The sequence below is a fragment of the Populus euphratica genome, unplaced genomic scaffold, assembly GCF_000495115.2.
Source record: "Populus euphratica unplaced genomic scaffold, PopEup_1.0 scaffold2.1, whole genome shotgun sequence".
NCBI classification, from domain to species: Eukaryota; Viridiplantae; Streptophyta; class Magnoliopsida; order Malpighiales; family Salicaceae; genus Populus; species Populus euphratica.
In genome coordinates, this window is record NW_011499846.1 from 910,240 (window position 1) to 924,196 (window position 13,957).

Consider the following 13,957-nt stretch of genomic DNA (forward strand, 5'->3'; position numbering starts at 1 on the left):
ATTCATTTCATGTGTGTTGCCTTATTCATAGCGTAAATAGCTAGATTAAAACTCTAATGGAAGTTACTTTCATTCTTGACATGAAAATGGGTTAAAAATACAAAGTCTTTCAAAGCAAAATTAAAAAAAAAATCAATATTATTAAATTTTTTTTTAATATATATATATCCTGATGAATAGGCTTACAGGCTATAATATACATTGAAATATTGTTTTCATAGCTCTTAAATCCAGGATTTGGTCAATACAAGTTAATTTGAAAAAATTACATTTTAAAACCTGAATCTCAACTTAAATAAAAATTAATAACTCAATAAAAATAGATAAACTTGGCTAAACTATTAATGATTCGATTGATCTAGCTGATTGATCTAACTAAATTCAATTTAAATTTGGTTTTATGAGCTCCAATTCTTTATTTTTTTTTGTTAGAAATAAAAAGATGAAACAATACTAATTGATTAAAAATAATTGATTTTAGATGACTGATAATCCAATAATTCAAACTCTTTTCTATATTAAATCTAGGGTCCAAAAACCATCTACAAAATTTCTTATATCCTGTTAATTTGAAAACAAATAGGATTCTAAATTGAATTTAATTCATAAGCAAACTTGAATTTAAATGATAACTTATTATAATTTTTATATTTATAATAAAATACTAAACTATACAATTAAATTTAATTATACTATTTGAAATATATGTGAAAATTAATTGAATTAACAATCTCACCTAGTTTGCTCTTAATATAGAAAAAATAAAAAGAAATACTCTGGAAAAAAACCAAAAAAATCTATTAAAAAAAAAGAAGAAAGAAAGGAAAGGGAAGATTGATAATATACCTTACGAGGAACACGAGTATAAAGACAAGGATTGATGCCGAGTAGATAAAGAAAGGATATTATATTATTAAGGATTCTTAAAAGAAAAAAATGAGGCGTGCGATAATAACCAAGCAAGAACACTGTTTTGTATTAATATTATTTTTAGAATATTGTTTTGAACATTTATTGTGAGAGAGGTTATCGTAGCAACTTTTGCACATTGTTTATTAATTAAATTCCATTTAAAATTTAAATCAATTCAAACTATGAAATTTATCTACTCTTCAAATTAAATTAAATTCACATAATTCTAAACATACTTGTGGGTTAAAAAAAGAAACTCAGGGAATGTTAGGCACTGTTTTAGTTGGGGTTTTAAAAACTAAATTTTAAAAAATATATCTGGTTTTAAAAATTAAATTTATTTTAACTTTTATACGACTGAGTGCAAAATACAGAAATTATTTGCCCAACTAAATACCTACCATATTACCAAACGTTGTCTTAGATAGGATAAGCTCCGCTAGAAGCATGGCAGTTTTTCACACTCCACGCAGGTTACTGTAAAAGTCCACATTTGACTCGTGAATAAATAAAACTAGGAAAAAAAAAGGAACAGAGAAATTAAGGTGTGGCTGGCAGATGAAGCGAACATACACTAGAGTAGCACTGGAGTGAGCGAAAAACTTCAAGGGCACGCATCTGTTTCTCTATATACAAACCCCCTTCGACCCCCCGAGGCCTTTTTCTTTGCTGCGCTCACGAATACTTCAATGGAAGAGAACAACAAAAACCCAAAAACGCTGTCGTCTTCGCTCCCACCTGGTTGCCGATTTTACCCTTCCGACGAACAACTCTTCTGTTACTACCTCAAAAACAAGAACCGCACCATTCCTAACGACACCGATGATGTCAACGGCTATGATTTGATTAAGGAGCTGGATTTGTACAATTACGAGCCGTTTGATTTACCTGAGAATGCGTGCTATGCGTATGGTTATAAAGCGAGGAAGAGACACTGGTACTGTTATACGAAGGAGCAAGTTAGGGTTCCGAGGAGGAAGGCAAAAGGAGGGTTTTGGAAGATAAGTGGTAGGGTTAGGGATGTTGTGGTGGGTCCAGGTGGGGAGGCGGTCATGGGTACAAGGACTAGGTTTGTTTTTTACATGGGGAATTCTGTTAAGAGTGCAGTCAGGACTGGTTGGGTTTTGTACGAGTATGCTCTTGTCGATCATGCTAAGGTAAATTTTAATTTCTGGGCCTGCTTGTTAATTTTTGTTGAGTAATTAGTTGTCTTATTTTGATTAAGAGTATGGATTTTATGATTTTATTGGAGTGTTTATGGAGGTTGAAATTTCAGGGCTTTAATTATAGGTCTAGGATCTTGTGAATGCCTGTAATTCTAGGTCTATATTGTGAAATGAATCTTGTTTTTATGCTTTGGGAATACTTGGAAGTGTTGGCATTGCGAGCTGTCGCATATTAGAGCTTATCGTTGTAATTAGTAATCTTTAATGAAGTAACATGGTCCTGTATGATGCTTTATTAGGGTCAAGTAATGTAATTTTGCTTATAGTCCATATGTTAATCTGGATATTGCAGATGTACTTGTGTGAATTCAACTATCAATTAAGGAATTATCTCTGCAAAGTTGTTTTCTTAGATCAATTATGCCACTGATAGATGGACCTTGCTTCACATTTGTTGGTTACCTGGTTTCCACAGCTGACAAACAATTCTGAAAAACTGAAGTGAGATTAAGGAATTAACATGTCAAATTGTTGTGTGTTATACCACTCATCTGTTTTTTGCATTTTGAAGAATTGAAGTGGTGTTATGATCTATTTAATATGTTTTATTGTATCGAGTTAATTTATTATTTATCTTCTCTATTGAGATTTTTCTATTTAGATTAAGTTTCAAAAAATTTGGCAATCTGGACAGAGGATTATTTAATCCAATTGCCTTTTGTTACTATTAGGAAACCTCATTATGTGATCCACCTGCAGGCTTCATTTGTTCTATGTCGGGTATTTGTCAAGTCTCGTGGAGGAAATAGCATTTCAGAGAATGTTGTAAGTTCCTGTGCTGAAGAAAGTGTTTCTGCTTTACCCAGCATTGGTGCTCAGCATGATGAATTCCTCACACCAGACATTGCTGAGGCTAAGGGGCCTAATGACTTATCTAGATATTCTGCAAGATTGGATAGAGAGCTTGATGATCAAGTGACAACTAGACCTCTTTCAATTTCCAGTTTCCAGTTTCCATCAGACAGTCAATGCAACGAGGCGGTAAGATGCTTATAGTATTTGGGCCTGTTGATTTAGCTATATTATATCCACCATTATTGTGTTGCATCCCTGCTTCTTATTTTATTTTTGCCACATGTTCCCTTTCTTGCAGTGCTATTTTTTGTTCACACAGCATTGACAATATGCATATGTGCTAAGGATTATTGCCTTTTCTATCTCAGCCTCATGACCTCATGGGGAAGACTGTTAACAGGGTTTTTAAGTAGCATCACTTGCATTGGTGTAATTTACATGGATTTACATCTTAACAATATGGCTATTTTTTGTTTGATTGCAATATTTTTTTTTATATGCTTGTTTCAAATGAATGTGAAAAATATGATTTGCAGTCAAGACCTCAAAGTTCACAGAGTTCCCAAAAAATACATGCAGCATTTTGACGACAAATATTCCATATTTTGACAAATAGTTGCAATATCTCAGTTTTCTTCTTATTTCCTTTGAGCCCTCGTTGAGATGTCAACCTTCGTAATGTTCTCAATATCATGAAACTGCTTTTTTCTGTAATACCCCAGTCTACCACATCTGTTAGTGTGTTATGTGGGTGATGCACATCTGCAAATGTATATCTGTGACTTCTTTCTGAAGCCTTTTGGCATATTGTAGTGGTATAATATACATCAAATTTATCCAGCTTCCATGTTCATTCTGTCTGTTTTCTCATAATAAGTCCTATCTTTGTTTCCAAGGTACTAATACACATTCTTTTACTTGCCTGGAATGCAGGTTAGGAGGACATCTGGGCCTACTGGTGGTAACATGTATGTAGATGCTGAAACTTCCCAGCAGTTACGATCCATTTTAGAGGGAGATTTTATAGAGCTGGATGATCTTGTGGATTGATCATCCAAGTCAGAAGCTGATAGAGTTAGTTTTGAAGCTACGTGGATGTTAACTTCAATTGTCAAGGTTCAGTTATTTTCAGATACAGTTAATTGAAGGAAGGGTTTGAAACCATAGAAGGAATTTATTGAAAGAGTTATGTTTAGAAAAATTGTGGATACCTGGATATACTCAGGTTTCACTTGCTACCTGAAACAGTATATTTGAGAAGCGGTTAAGAAACCATAGAAGGAATTGTCAAGGTTCAGTTATTTTCAGATACAATTAATTGAAGGAGGGATTTGAAAGTTTATTGAAAGAGTGATGTTTAGAAAAATTGTGGTACCTGGATGCTCCGGGTTCACTTGCTACCTGAAACAGTATATTTGAGAAGTGGTTAAGAAACTATAAATAGAATTGATTTGAAGGGTAGTTTTGGATGAGATGTGGATACTAACCCTATCACTGAGGGTAGTATATTCAAGAAGGGGTTTAGAATCCATTGAAGGAATTGCTTCATCATTACAGGTAAATACATGCTACATCTTTGTTGTAGTTTTCTGCTTTCCTCTCCTATTAAAGGAACTGCTCAGCGATTCTTCGTGTAATTTATGTGCAGATTTCCTATGCCAGATATAAGACATTTTGCTCCAGTAGAATAGCAATGAGATCAATGTGTCAGATGATGGCAAGTTCGAATATAAAATCTTTGAGAATTGATTGCTTCACCTGACTTTGTGATCTCGCCGTTTTTCTATTGATGGCAAGGTGTTTCTTTGCATCCATGAGAAAATGTTAATTTCCCTATTTTGCCAGCCTTAGTCTGGCAATTAGACTTGTTTCAGCTTATGTTCTGTTTTCTAGCATCTTAAAACATATTGTAAATTAGTCTCCTCTCCTCTCTCTAGGACCTCTAAGCTTACCCTGTCATGTATTCCATTTCTGAACTCTATTGTAGCATATTTGGATGGCTTTCTTATGAATGTGATTTCTAAATAAATCTTTTTATAATCCCATGCTATTGTCTCTTGATTTATGTATCTTCTTACCCTGTCAGCTGATGCAGAGTGAGATGCTGGTAAGACTTATGAACTGGAATTGGTTATTAGCATTTTAACATTTCATCCCTTTGGTGTTCTTAACATAGACTGCAGGTAGATTTGTACGATCAAACTGTACAGTTGGTTTTTATTTGAACAGATTTTTAATATACTTTCAAGATTCAGTTTTTTTTTTTTAATTGTTGTTATTATTTGCGTTTTTTTAGTTGCAGACTTTTGGTTGATGATTGCCCAGCTCAACCTGTAGGAAATTTCGGGTTATTAATGGGTTGTTTGGTGGGTTAAATATCCTGTGTCTGCTCCACCACCAACCTCTCTACCCTGGACAATATATATGATACATAGCTGCATTTGTTAATGGATCTCGAATTAATGTCCTGCCGTTGAATAACATCTAGTAAGAGGACCTTGTACGATGGTTTTCCTTTTTCCTTTACTCATCTTTTCTTTTTCTCCCCCCTTATAATTGATCCATTCCCCCCCCCTACTCACCTTTCTTGATGCCAATGTGACACTTGATGATTTGTTTGCAATCTTTACTTATCGTAGTGTATCCTTTATGAGTTTTTTTTATTAATGTAGGTATTTGGGTTAGCTTATACGGATCTTGATTATTTTCATGGGTTCTTGTAACTTTTCAGTGATCCTAAGGTTCCGTGGGATTTGAACCGGTAACTTTTGAAGAGAATTGGGGATTTTAGAAAGTAAACTTAAAGTCTTACCAAATAAGTTACATCCTGATATATGCTGCAAGTTTTTATAAATCATGATGTTAGTAGCAACATTTTAGTTAGGCTTTTTTTTCTACCCTCTTTTCTCAAGTGTTTGGATTTAATTTTGGAGGAAGAGAGTTGTCATGTACTCAGTCAATATCCAGGATCCAACCTCCACCCCTCCTTGTATGCATGCCCACACCGTCACACAAGCTGTGATGGAGGTGGGTCATCTCAATCTTTCTTCTGTGTTCTACCAAGTTGAGGCTCATGAGTTTTGCTAACCACACACACAACCATACCCCCTTGCTAGAGGACACTCCTTCTTCATCAGCATCCAGCCCATAAACTTACTGTGCCGCCCCAAATCCAATAGCTGCTAGTGTATTTTTTTTCATTCCTTGTTCAGAAAGTCGAATTAACTTGATACAAAGAAAAGACTACGCCGATGAAAAAGCAACCCTCTCTGACAGAGAGGAGAGAGAACAAATAAAAGGGTACGAAATCACAATTAGGGACCAGAGCCAATGAGAATCAGAGGCCCTCGCCACGATTGAGATATGAACGGCAAGAGGTTAGACTTTTGAAAGAAGTTCGGAGGAACCTGCTTAGGTACCTTGCAAGGGACATGGTGTTTAGAGGGAGTGAGGTCTGTCACAATTGATTCGATAATTGATCCTAAAAAAGGTTTGATTTATTGAATTATTAGGTCAATATTTTTATAAAAATAGTGTTGTTTTGTTTTTTAAATAAAATTTATTTAAAATTAACCTGACTAGATTTAATTAAAACAACTAAATTATTAAAAACTCAATTGTATCACCTTAGTTTTATCAAATAAATATATATTTTTAATTCAATTTAAAAATTAATTCAAATTAGACTCCAATTCACAAATTAACACAGTCATTACTCTTTCTTTGAAATGAACAACTTTGCTAAGATTTACACCTTTTTCAAGCAAAGTAAATAGATACTACTTATGGAAGGTACTTGGATTCTTGTCCTAAAGACTGATACCCAACAAAATAAGCATCTCGATTTTGATAAATTCAACCTTCACACAAGCCGACAATGCGCCTCGTCAAAACATTTAAACCATTATGACATGCTTTTGAGCCCTTTTTGCCATCACTCATGTCCTTTTCTTTTAACAATGCAAGGAAATAAGTACATTAATACTAGTAAAAAAAACAGTAACAAGCTATTAGGTTTGCGTGATGTTTTACGTGGCTTCTACTTTTCTTTTGTCTTTAAATATATTTTAAAAGTGATTTTAGCTGAAAAAATTATTATATTGATTTATAGTGATTTTAATATATTAATATCAAAAATTAAAAAAATATTAATATATTTTTAATAAAAAAACTATTTTAAAAATCAACATCCATTTGTCATTTACCCGCGGGTCTCAGATAAGTATACCTGCCACCTGTTCGAAATTTAATTTTTATTTGTAACAGCTCAAAAACAGCTGTCCATTGCAAGTCACCTTAAAAAAATGCAGTAATGGTAAAAGAAGAGGGCTAGTGTATAAGCTCCCTCATGGTAACAGCAGGATGTCATGATTCTTGACCAATCAGAATTGTTTGGAGCAGCTGATATGTCTGATCGGCATAGGGAGGGATATGCAGCTTGATGTCGATAACATGCCATGTGAGGTAGAACCTGTATGATTGTTTCTTGGTCAGCGTTGACTTGTGTATCGGCATAGGAGAGACCGGGATAGCTAGGATAAAATTCGCTCCAAAACTATTTTCGATTTATTTTTATATTCTCATTTTCATTTCTTTAACCACGTACTCGGTTTTCTGCCAGTCAATTTTTACTTCTTTTTTTTTTTGAGCAATGATCACTCGAATCCTGCTTTCTGGCAACTGGCACGAGTATAGCTACTCCAAGGGAACAATCCATGGGAGTTAAAAAGAAATGATGACAAAATTATGATAGTTACTGCTCGTCTACCAGATGGTGTTTTTGTTACGGTTTAATTGTAATTTTGAATTTTTTTAGTTTTAAATTAATTCTTAGATAATTTTACTTTACTAATTTCAAAAATAAATTTTAAAAAATAATAAAAAATATTTTAAATTTTTTTTAAAAAAATTATTTTTACCATACTCTCAAACAGTCATGATATATTTTATTTTTTAAAGTATTTTATTTCCCAAAAAAATATTAGATTTGTTTTCCAAAGTATGGTTTTTTTATAATTTTAATATATTGATGTTAAAAATAGTTGTACTATATTTTTAATTAAAAAATATTTTTAAATATCACCTTAAATCATACTACTAACCACACAATTCTCTGTCACAAAATTATGATTATGAGCTTAAATTAATTTTTAAATTGAATTAAAATAATAATTTAATGAAATTTAATTGATAAATTGAATTTTTAATGAGTTAATTTTATATATGTTAATAAACAATAAATTATTACCGTTTCAACTAATATAATTAACTCCATAATTTAGTAATTTAATTTTTTTACATTAATATACAAGCCGGCCTGTCAATTATACTCAAACAAAAAAAATAATCGATTGTATTATAATTTCTAGTTTGAGGTGAGTTAAGTATTGTTTGAGATTGTTATAATTTTTATTTTTATGTATGTTTTGAGAATATATTTTATTAAAAAATATTAATTTCATATTTGATATATCTTAGTGTTTAAAATAATTTTATTCTACAAATATTAAACAAAAAGAATGTTTAAATATACTTTACAATACAATATCAAAAACAGAACTAACTGTCATGATCAATTATAGAATGTAATGATGGGCTCCATGGGCTATAGAAACTAGATCTATAGATATTTTCTCAGTATTTAGTATTTTTGTACTTAAAAACCTATCATATATATATATATATATATATATATATATAAACCAATAATACTATTGAAATCATTTTTTTTTTGTTATGTGTGGACATGATCTGCCTATTTGATTTGTTTCTTTACTATTTGTCACGGGATATGCTTCTTCTTTTTTCTCCTTTTCTTTTAGAGATTTCCTTGCCGTGACAGGAAAAGAGGGCATAAAAAAGGAAAAATCAATTTTATCTCTAATTTATATATTCATTTTCAATTGGTTCCCAAACTTGTAAATCTTATCAATTTAGTCCCAAACTTTCAGGACAATTGTAGACTATATTCTATCACCAATGTTCTTTGACTTTAAAATGAATTTATTTTTCAAAAATGAATTATATAATATCATATAATATGCAAATTAAACAAAAAAATATATAAAAACATCATATCAAGAAATACAAATAAAGTCTAGGAACGTGTTTGATATTTTGATAGTAGTTATTTTTTAATATATATTTTGTTTGAAAACAAATAAATTTTTAAATTTATTTTCAACGTTAGTATGTTAAAATAATATAAAAATAACAAGATATAACTTAATAAAAAAATTGACAAACAAATACCAAAAACGCTACAGGACCTAATTGATAAAATTTATAGATCCGAGACTTAATTAAAAATAGGTATGTAGAATAGGGACTAGATCGTGCGGCGTGTAAACAAAACCATCGAGAGTGTTGCTAACACGCCACTAAAAGTGACATTGGGAACTGCACCTTTGGTCTCTTAAATAAATGCTTCAGGCTAAGGTGACGTTTTTTGCTGGATAAGACACTGGAGGTTTGAAAGATGTGTCTTTGACTTTCACCTTCAGCTACGAATTCAAATGAGCTTACTGAATACCCCCTCAGGAAATGTAATTTAAACTTTTTCCCCAGTATTAGATTTTGTTTTTTATCAGTGTCCGTTTGTACGCATTTAAGGTTATTTAAAAGTATAATTGTTACTGTTATTTAAATAATTTTTTATATTAAAATATATGTTAGTAATATTTTTTTTTATTTTTAAAAAATTATTTTTGATATTAATATATCAAAATAAAAACACTAAAAATAATTTAAAGTAAATAAAAAATAATTTTTTTTTAAATTTTTAAAGGTCATTTATTTGTTTGAGGTAAAAAAATATTATTTTTTATTACTAGATCTAACTTCAATTAGATTTTAAATAAAACATTATGCACACAATAATAAATCTAAAAATAAAATATTATCTTTAATAGCACTTAAAATCACCATTTTTCATTTGAAAAAAAACCCCCTATGATTCTCCTAGCTAAATTATTTAAAACCAAAACAACAACTATTACAAAAAAAACACAAATAAAAAACTAAGTTAGATTGTGGAAGCAATTCATGTTACTAAAAATTATAATTTTACTTGAATTAGATAAATATTAATTCGATTAAAATTAATAAAAAATATTTTCATCCAATCATGTTCAAGTAAGATCGAAAGATAAAAGATTAGTTTTTAAACTGTATATAAATATTGTTGAGTTCAACTCAGACGTAACCTGAGATAGCCGATTGAACCCATCAACCGAAAGTGCGTAAACAAGCTTGGAGATTGAAAATATTATTCTTATTTCAAGTATAAGATGATGTCATGCAAAGGCTACAAAATTCAAGAACAACAAAAACCAAAGGGGTAGGGATGCAAAAAGAAGAAAAGTAGAAGTCTTAATTAAGGCGGGAGATTAGTCCAAATTGATCACAAGCATCTCTCTTCCTTTCCTTGTTATGCCAAAACCTCCACTAAGCTCTCAAAAGCCTCCTCTAATCCACCCTTCCCTTAAACGGCAAAAAGAAAAGCATATCCAACACCCAAAGAGCAAAGAGAACAGCAGCAGCAGTAGTCAAGAAGAACCAGCTAACCAAGCCACCCGAAGATAAGCCCTCCACACACATATATCCATGGAGGATCTGTACGGAGCGGCAGCGGCTCCTGAGCCGGAAGAAATCTCGACTTTCCTTCATCAACTCCTCCACAACAACTCTTCTTCCCCTTCTAAATTCATGCATCATGCCCTCTCTACCCCAGTGGAGAATGGCGTGGAATTGTTAGATCGCCACCGGTTTTCCGAGACGGAGTGTGGTGCTGGTGTTCATTTCTCTGATCCTGATGGTTATTATGCTAAAGAAGGCGTGGGAAATGCGGTCGTTTCAAAGAGGGGAGGAGTCTCTGTGGAGGATGATCTAGGTGATTTTAGCTGCGATAGTGAGGTAATTTAGCACCTTATTCAAGCAATTTCTTGAGCAACTTTTTTTTTTAATTGTACGGATGATATATATACTGCTTTAAAATATTTTGAATATAGAAGGGGGTGGAGGTGCAAGCTAATACAGCGCGGCCGCGAAGTTCGTCGAAGAGGAGTAGAGCTGCGGAGGTTCATAATTTATCTGAAAAGGTTCGTTTTTGCAAGACCCCCGTATTATTATTATTATTATTATTATTATTATTATCTTGATTGTATGGAATTTAATTTGTGTGGGTTTGATTTGATATGGATGGATTTTTGAATAGAGGAGGAGGAGTAGGATCAATGAGAAAATGAAAGCATTACAGAATTTAATTCCTAATTCTAATAAGGTACATCATGTTTTATAGCAAACAAGTTTTAATTAGTAAGTTGAAAGCTGCGAGTTTCAATTGAATTACTGTATGATTTGGAATTATATTGTTTTGGTTTTGATAGACGGATAAGGCTTCGATGCTGGATGAGGCCATTGAATACTTGAAGCAGCTTCAGCTTCAAGTGCAGGTGAGTGGTTTCTAGGGCTCTTTTATTTGATTGTTTGTTTTAAGCCATTATGATTAATTGGTTTTGACTCTCTTGCTTGATTTCATTTCATTTTGGACTTTGTTGCTCTGTGAGTGATCCTTGACTAAAGCTTGTTTTGGAGCTTTTAAGTACAAGAATGCTGCTTCGGTTCATTAAAGAATTTGCTGGATGTAGAAGCGAGCTGAACGGTCTCTTACTTTCTAGGCCATGCAATTCTTATATATAGTTAGAGCATCTGGTTAAAATTTTTAGAACAATGATACACCCATTTCTGATCTATTTACTTTCATGTCTTCTCTAATGGATCTTTCTAAAGTCTAAGCATCATAGAAGTTTTAGGCATTCTAATCCATAATCCAATACAGGCAGGCCTATCAAGCGTTATCATTTATATAGTATGTATTTGTATTTCTTGACTTTGATTTTAAGGCTCAAGGAATTACTATCTTGGTTGGTAGAAAGAGCAGCAAATTGACCATTTTCAACTTTGTCTTTGATTGGCAAAAAAATGAATCTAATTTTTCACCTTGTATGCTACAAAGATGACTCTGACTCAAATTTGGTTTTACAATGGTTTTGAATGCTACTGCTCTGCACTACAGGACCGGGTCTTCTTGCAGTCATGACTGAGCATGACTTCCTACACTTAGAATATAAGTTGGATGACTTGGTTTTCTGTACCTGGGTGAACATTTGTTTGCTTAAATTTCCATGGGGTTGTGGGCTGGGGCAAAACCCTCACGCCAGAGGCTGTGCAGAGTAGATACTAACTGGTTTTAAAGTTACATATCTATATTGGATACTGTTTCCATGGAGTAACATTCTAAAAGTTCTGATTCTCTGCCAAGTTCAATGTTAGCATGTGAAATTACTAGATGGCTTCACTGGGAATAATAGCAAAAATAGGTCTGTCAGTATGGACAATGCAGTTATTTGTCTCTGTAGCATATTATATGATTCATATCATGGTTGATTTACAGATGCTAACAATGAGAAATGGATTGAGTTTGCACCCGATGTGCTTACCAGGAGCACTACAGCCAATGCAGCTGCCCTTGTCAGGAATGAGCTTTGATGAAGGGATTGGATTGTTAACTACCAACACATTAGCAGGCATATTTTCTGCAAATGAAGAAAGCTCAGAGCAAAATTCTCTTAATCTTCCACCCCAGTGCACTATCTCAAATCAACCAGTCACTATTCCTTCAGGGACAAATATTACCTCATCAGAAACCAACTTCGGTTTTGAACCACAGATCCATGTTAACGATGCACCCTTCAATCTGTCCACATCTTCAAAGGTAAACTCTACGCAACAACCATAGGAGTATTTATGAGAATTTGCTGGTGTAACATTTCGCTCTTTGTTTTTTTTTTTCTTGGTGATGTGAAGGAAATCTGCAGGGAAGGCACACCACAGGCAAAGCTAGAGATGAATCAAACTACGAAGACCTCCCCGTCTGGTGTGGCCTAGTTATGATCATACTCTTCAGATACATGAACAATGAAATTGCCACCAATAACTGTTTCCATTTGTTCAATACCATATGAGCTGCAAATGGTCCTCAAAACAACTGACATTTCACTCTTCAACGGGTCATTTATTTTGTGATTTATAACAGCTTAATACAACTGTAAGAACCGGGCTCTTAGCGTCCTTGAACTTCACTGGAAACGCTTGTCTGAAATCTTATTTAGGAAACCAAGATGTCTCTGTTAGACTGGATGGATGTTTCTATTGCTACTCCGTTTGAAATCTGTATTTGAAAGAAGGAAATGAAGTTGTAGGATGTTTTGTAACGCTCGCCATTTTGCTGTCCTGTACAGCTTAAAAGCAGGGAAGGCATTTCTTGCCATGAATTTTTGAAACGCATGGCTTTAGGTGAAAGCAAACCACAACCCGAGTAAAGACACGGAAACAGTGCATGTACAAGGGACTTGGCTAGAGAAAGAGCAAAACCAAGAGAATCTTCGGGACTTGTATTTGCAGGCGTTTCTATCGATGCTGATGGCATTTATGATTTGCGGTTTTTTTAATGCCAAAAGTGCATCTCTTGTCCTGATACTCCACCTTTGAAGGATGAATTATAACCATAATTCACTATCATAATCGAGCTGAAAAAAGGTGGTCCAGTTACATCCAATTCAGTCGCAAAAGACAGGTAATCATAAATGAGGGGAGAAGGCACCACCTCTGCTCATACAAGCACTGGTTTGAACCAGAGTTGGTTTCAAAATTGAAAACTGATGGTTACTCACCATTAGAATAGCAATAACCCAAGTTGCAGTATTTAGCACTGTAATTAAAAAATATTTTAAAAAATAAATATTTTTTTTATTTTTTAAAATTAATATATTTTTAATTTTTTAAGATTATTTTGATGTGTCGATAAGTTTTTAAAAAACATTTTCAAACACTCTCAAATATAATAGGTTATTAATTTATTTTTATTATATTAAAAAAAACTAAAAATATATAATTTAAAAAAACTAACTTTTTTAAAAAGCACACACTTTTACTATCCTAATAAAACAGCTTAGAAAGGGACG

The 13,957-nt window shown here is 32.8% G+C and overlaps 2 protein-coding genes across 3 annotated transcripts; both read left to right on the plus strand.

Annotated features, from left to right (window-relative positions):
- Positions 1-1,464: 1,464 nt before the first annotated feature.
- Positions 1,465-4,978, plus strand: LOC105129273 (NAC transcription factor 29-like). Its single transcript, XM_011031268.1, has 4 exons — positions 1,465-2,069; positions 2,838-3,119; positions 3,867-4,490; positions 4,582-4,978. The coding sequence occupies exons 1-3, from the start codon at positions 1,602-1,604 to the stop codon at positions 3,981-3,983; spliced, it is 867 nt and encodes a 288-aa protein (XP_011029570.1). The 5' UTR covers positions 1,465-1,601; the 3' UTR covers positions 3,984-4,490; positions 4,582-4,978.
- A 5,325-nt stretch (positions 4,979-10,303) lies between these two features.
- Positions 10,304-13,207, plus strand: LOC105129284 (transcription factor SPATULA-like). 2 transcript variants are annotated; one of them, XM_011031284.1, is made up of 6 exons: positions 10,304-10,847; positions 10,946-11,032; positions 11,149-11,214; positions 11,321-11,386; positions 12,388-12,708; positions 12,801-13,207. In XM_011031284.1, the coding sequence occupies exons 1-6, from the start codon at positions 10,539-10,541 to the stop codon at positions 12,879-12,881; spliced, it is 930 nt and encodes a 309-aa protein (XP_011029586.1). In that variant the 5' UTR covers positions 10,304-10,538; the 3' UTR covers positions 12,882-13,207. The 2 variants fall into 2 exon arrangements, with proteins under 2 accessions (XP_011029586.1, XP_011029580.1); XM_011031278.1 differs by having other exon boundaries at positions 10,306-10,847; positions 10,943-11,032.
- The last annotated feature ends 750 nt before the right edge of the window (positions 13,208-13,957 follow it).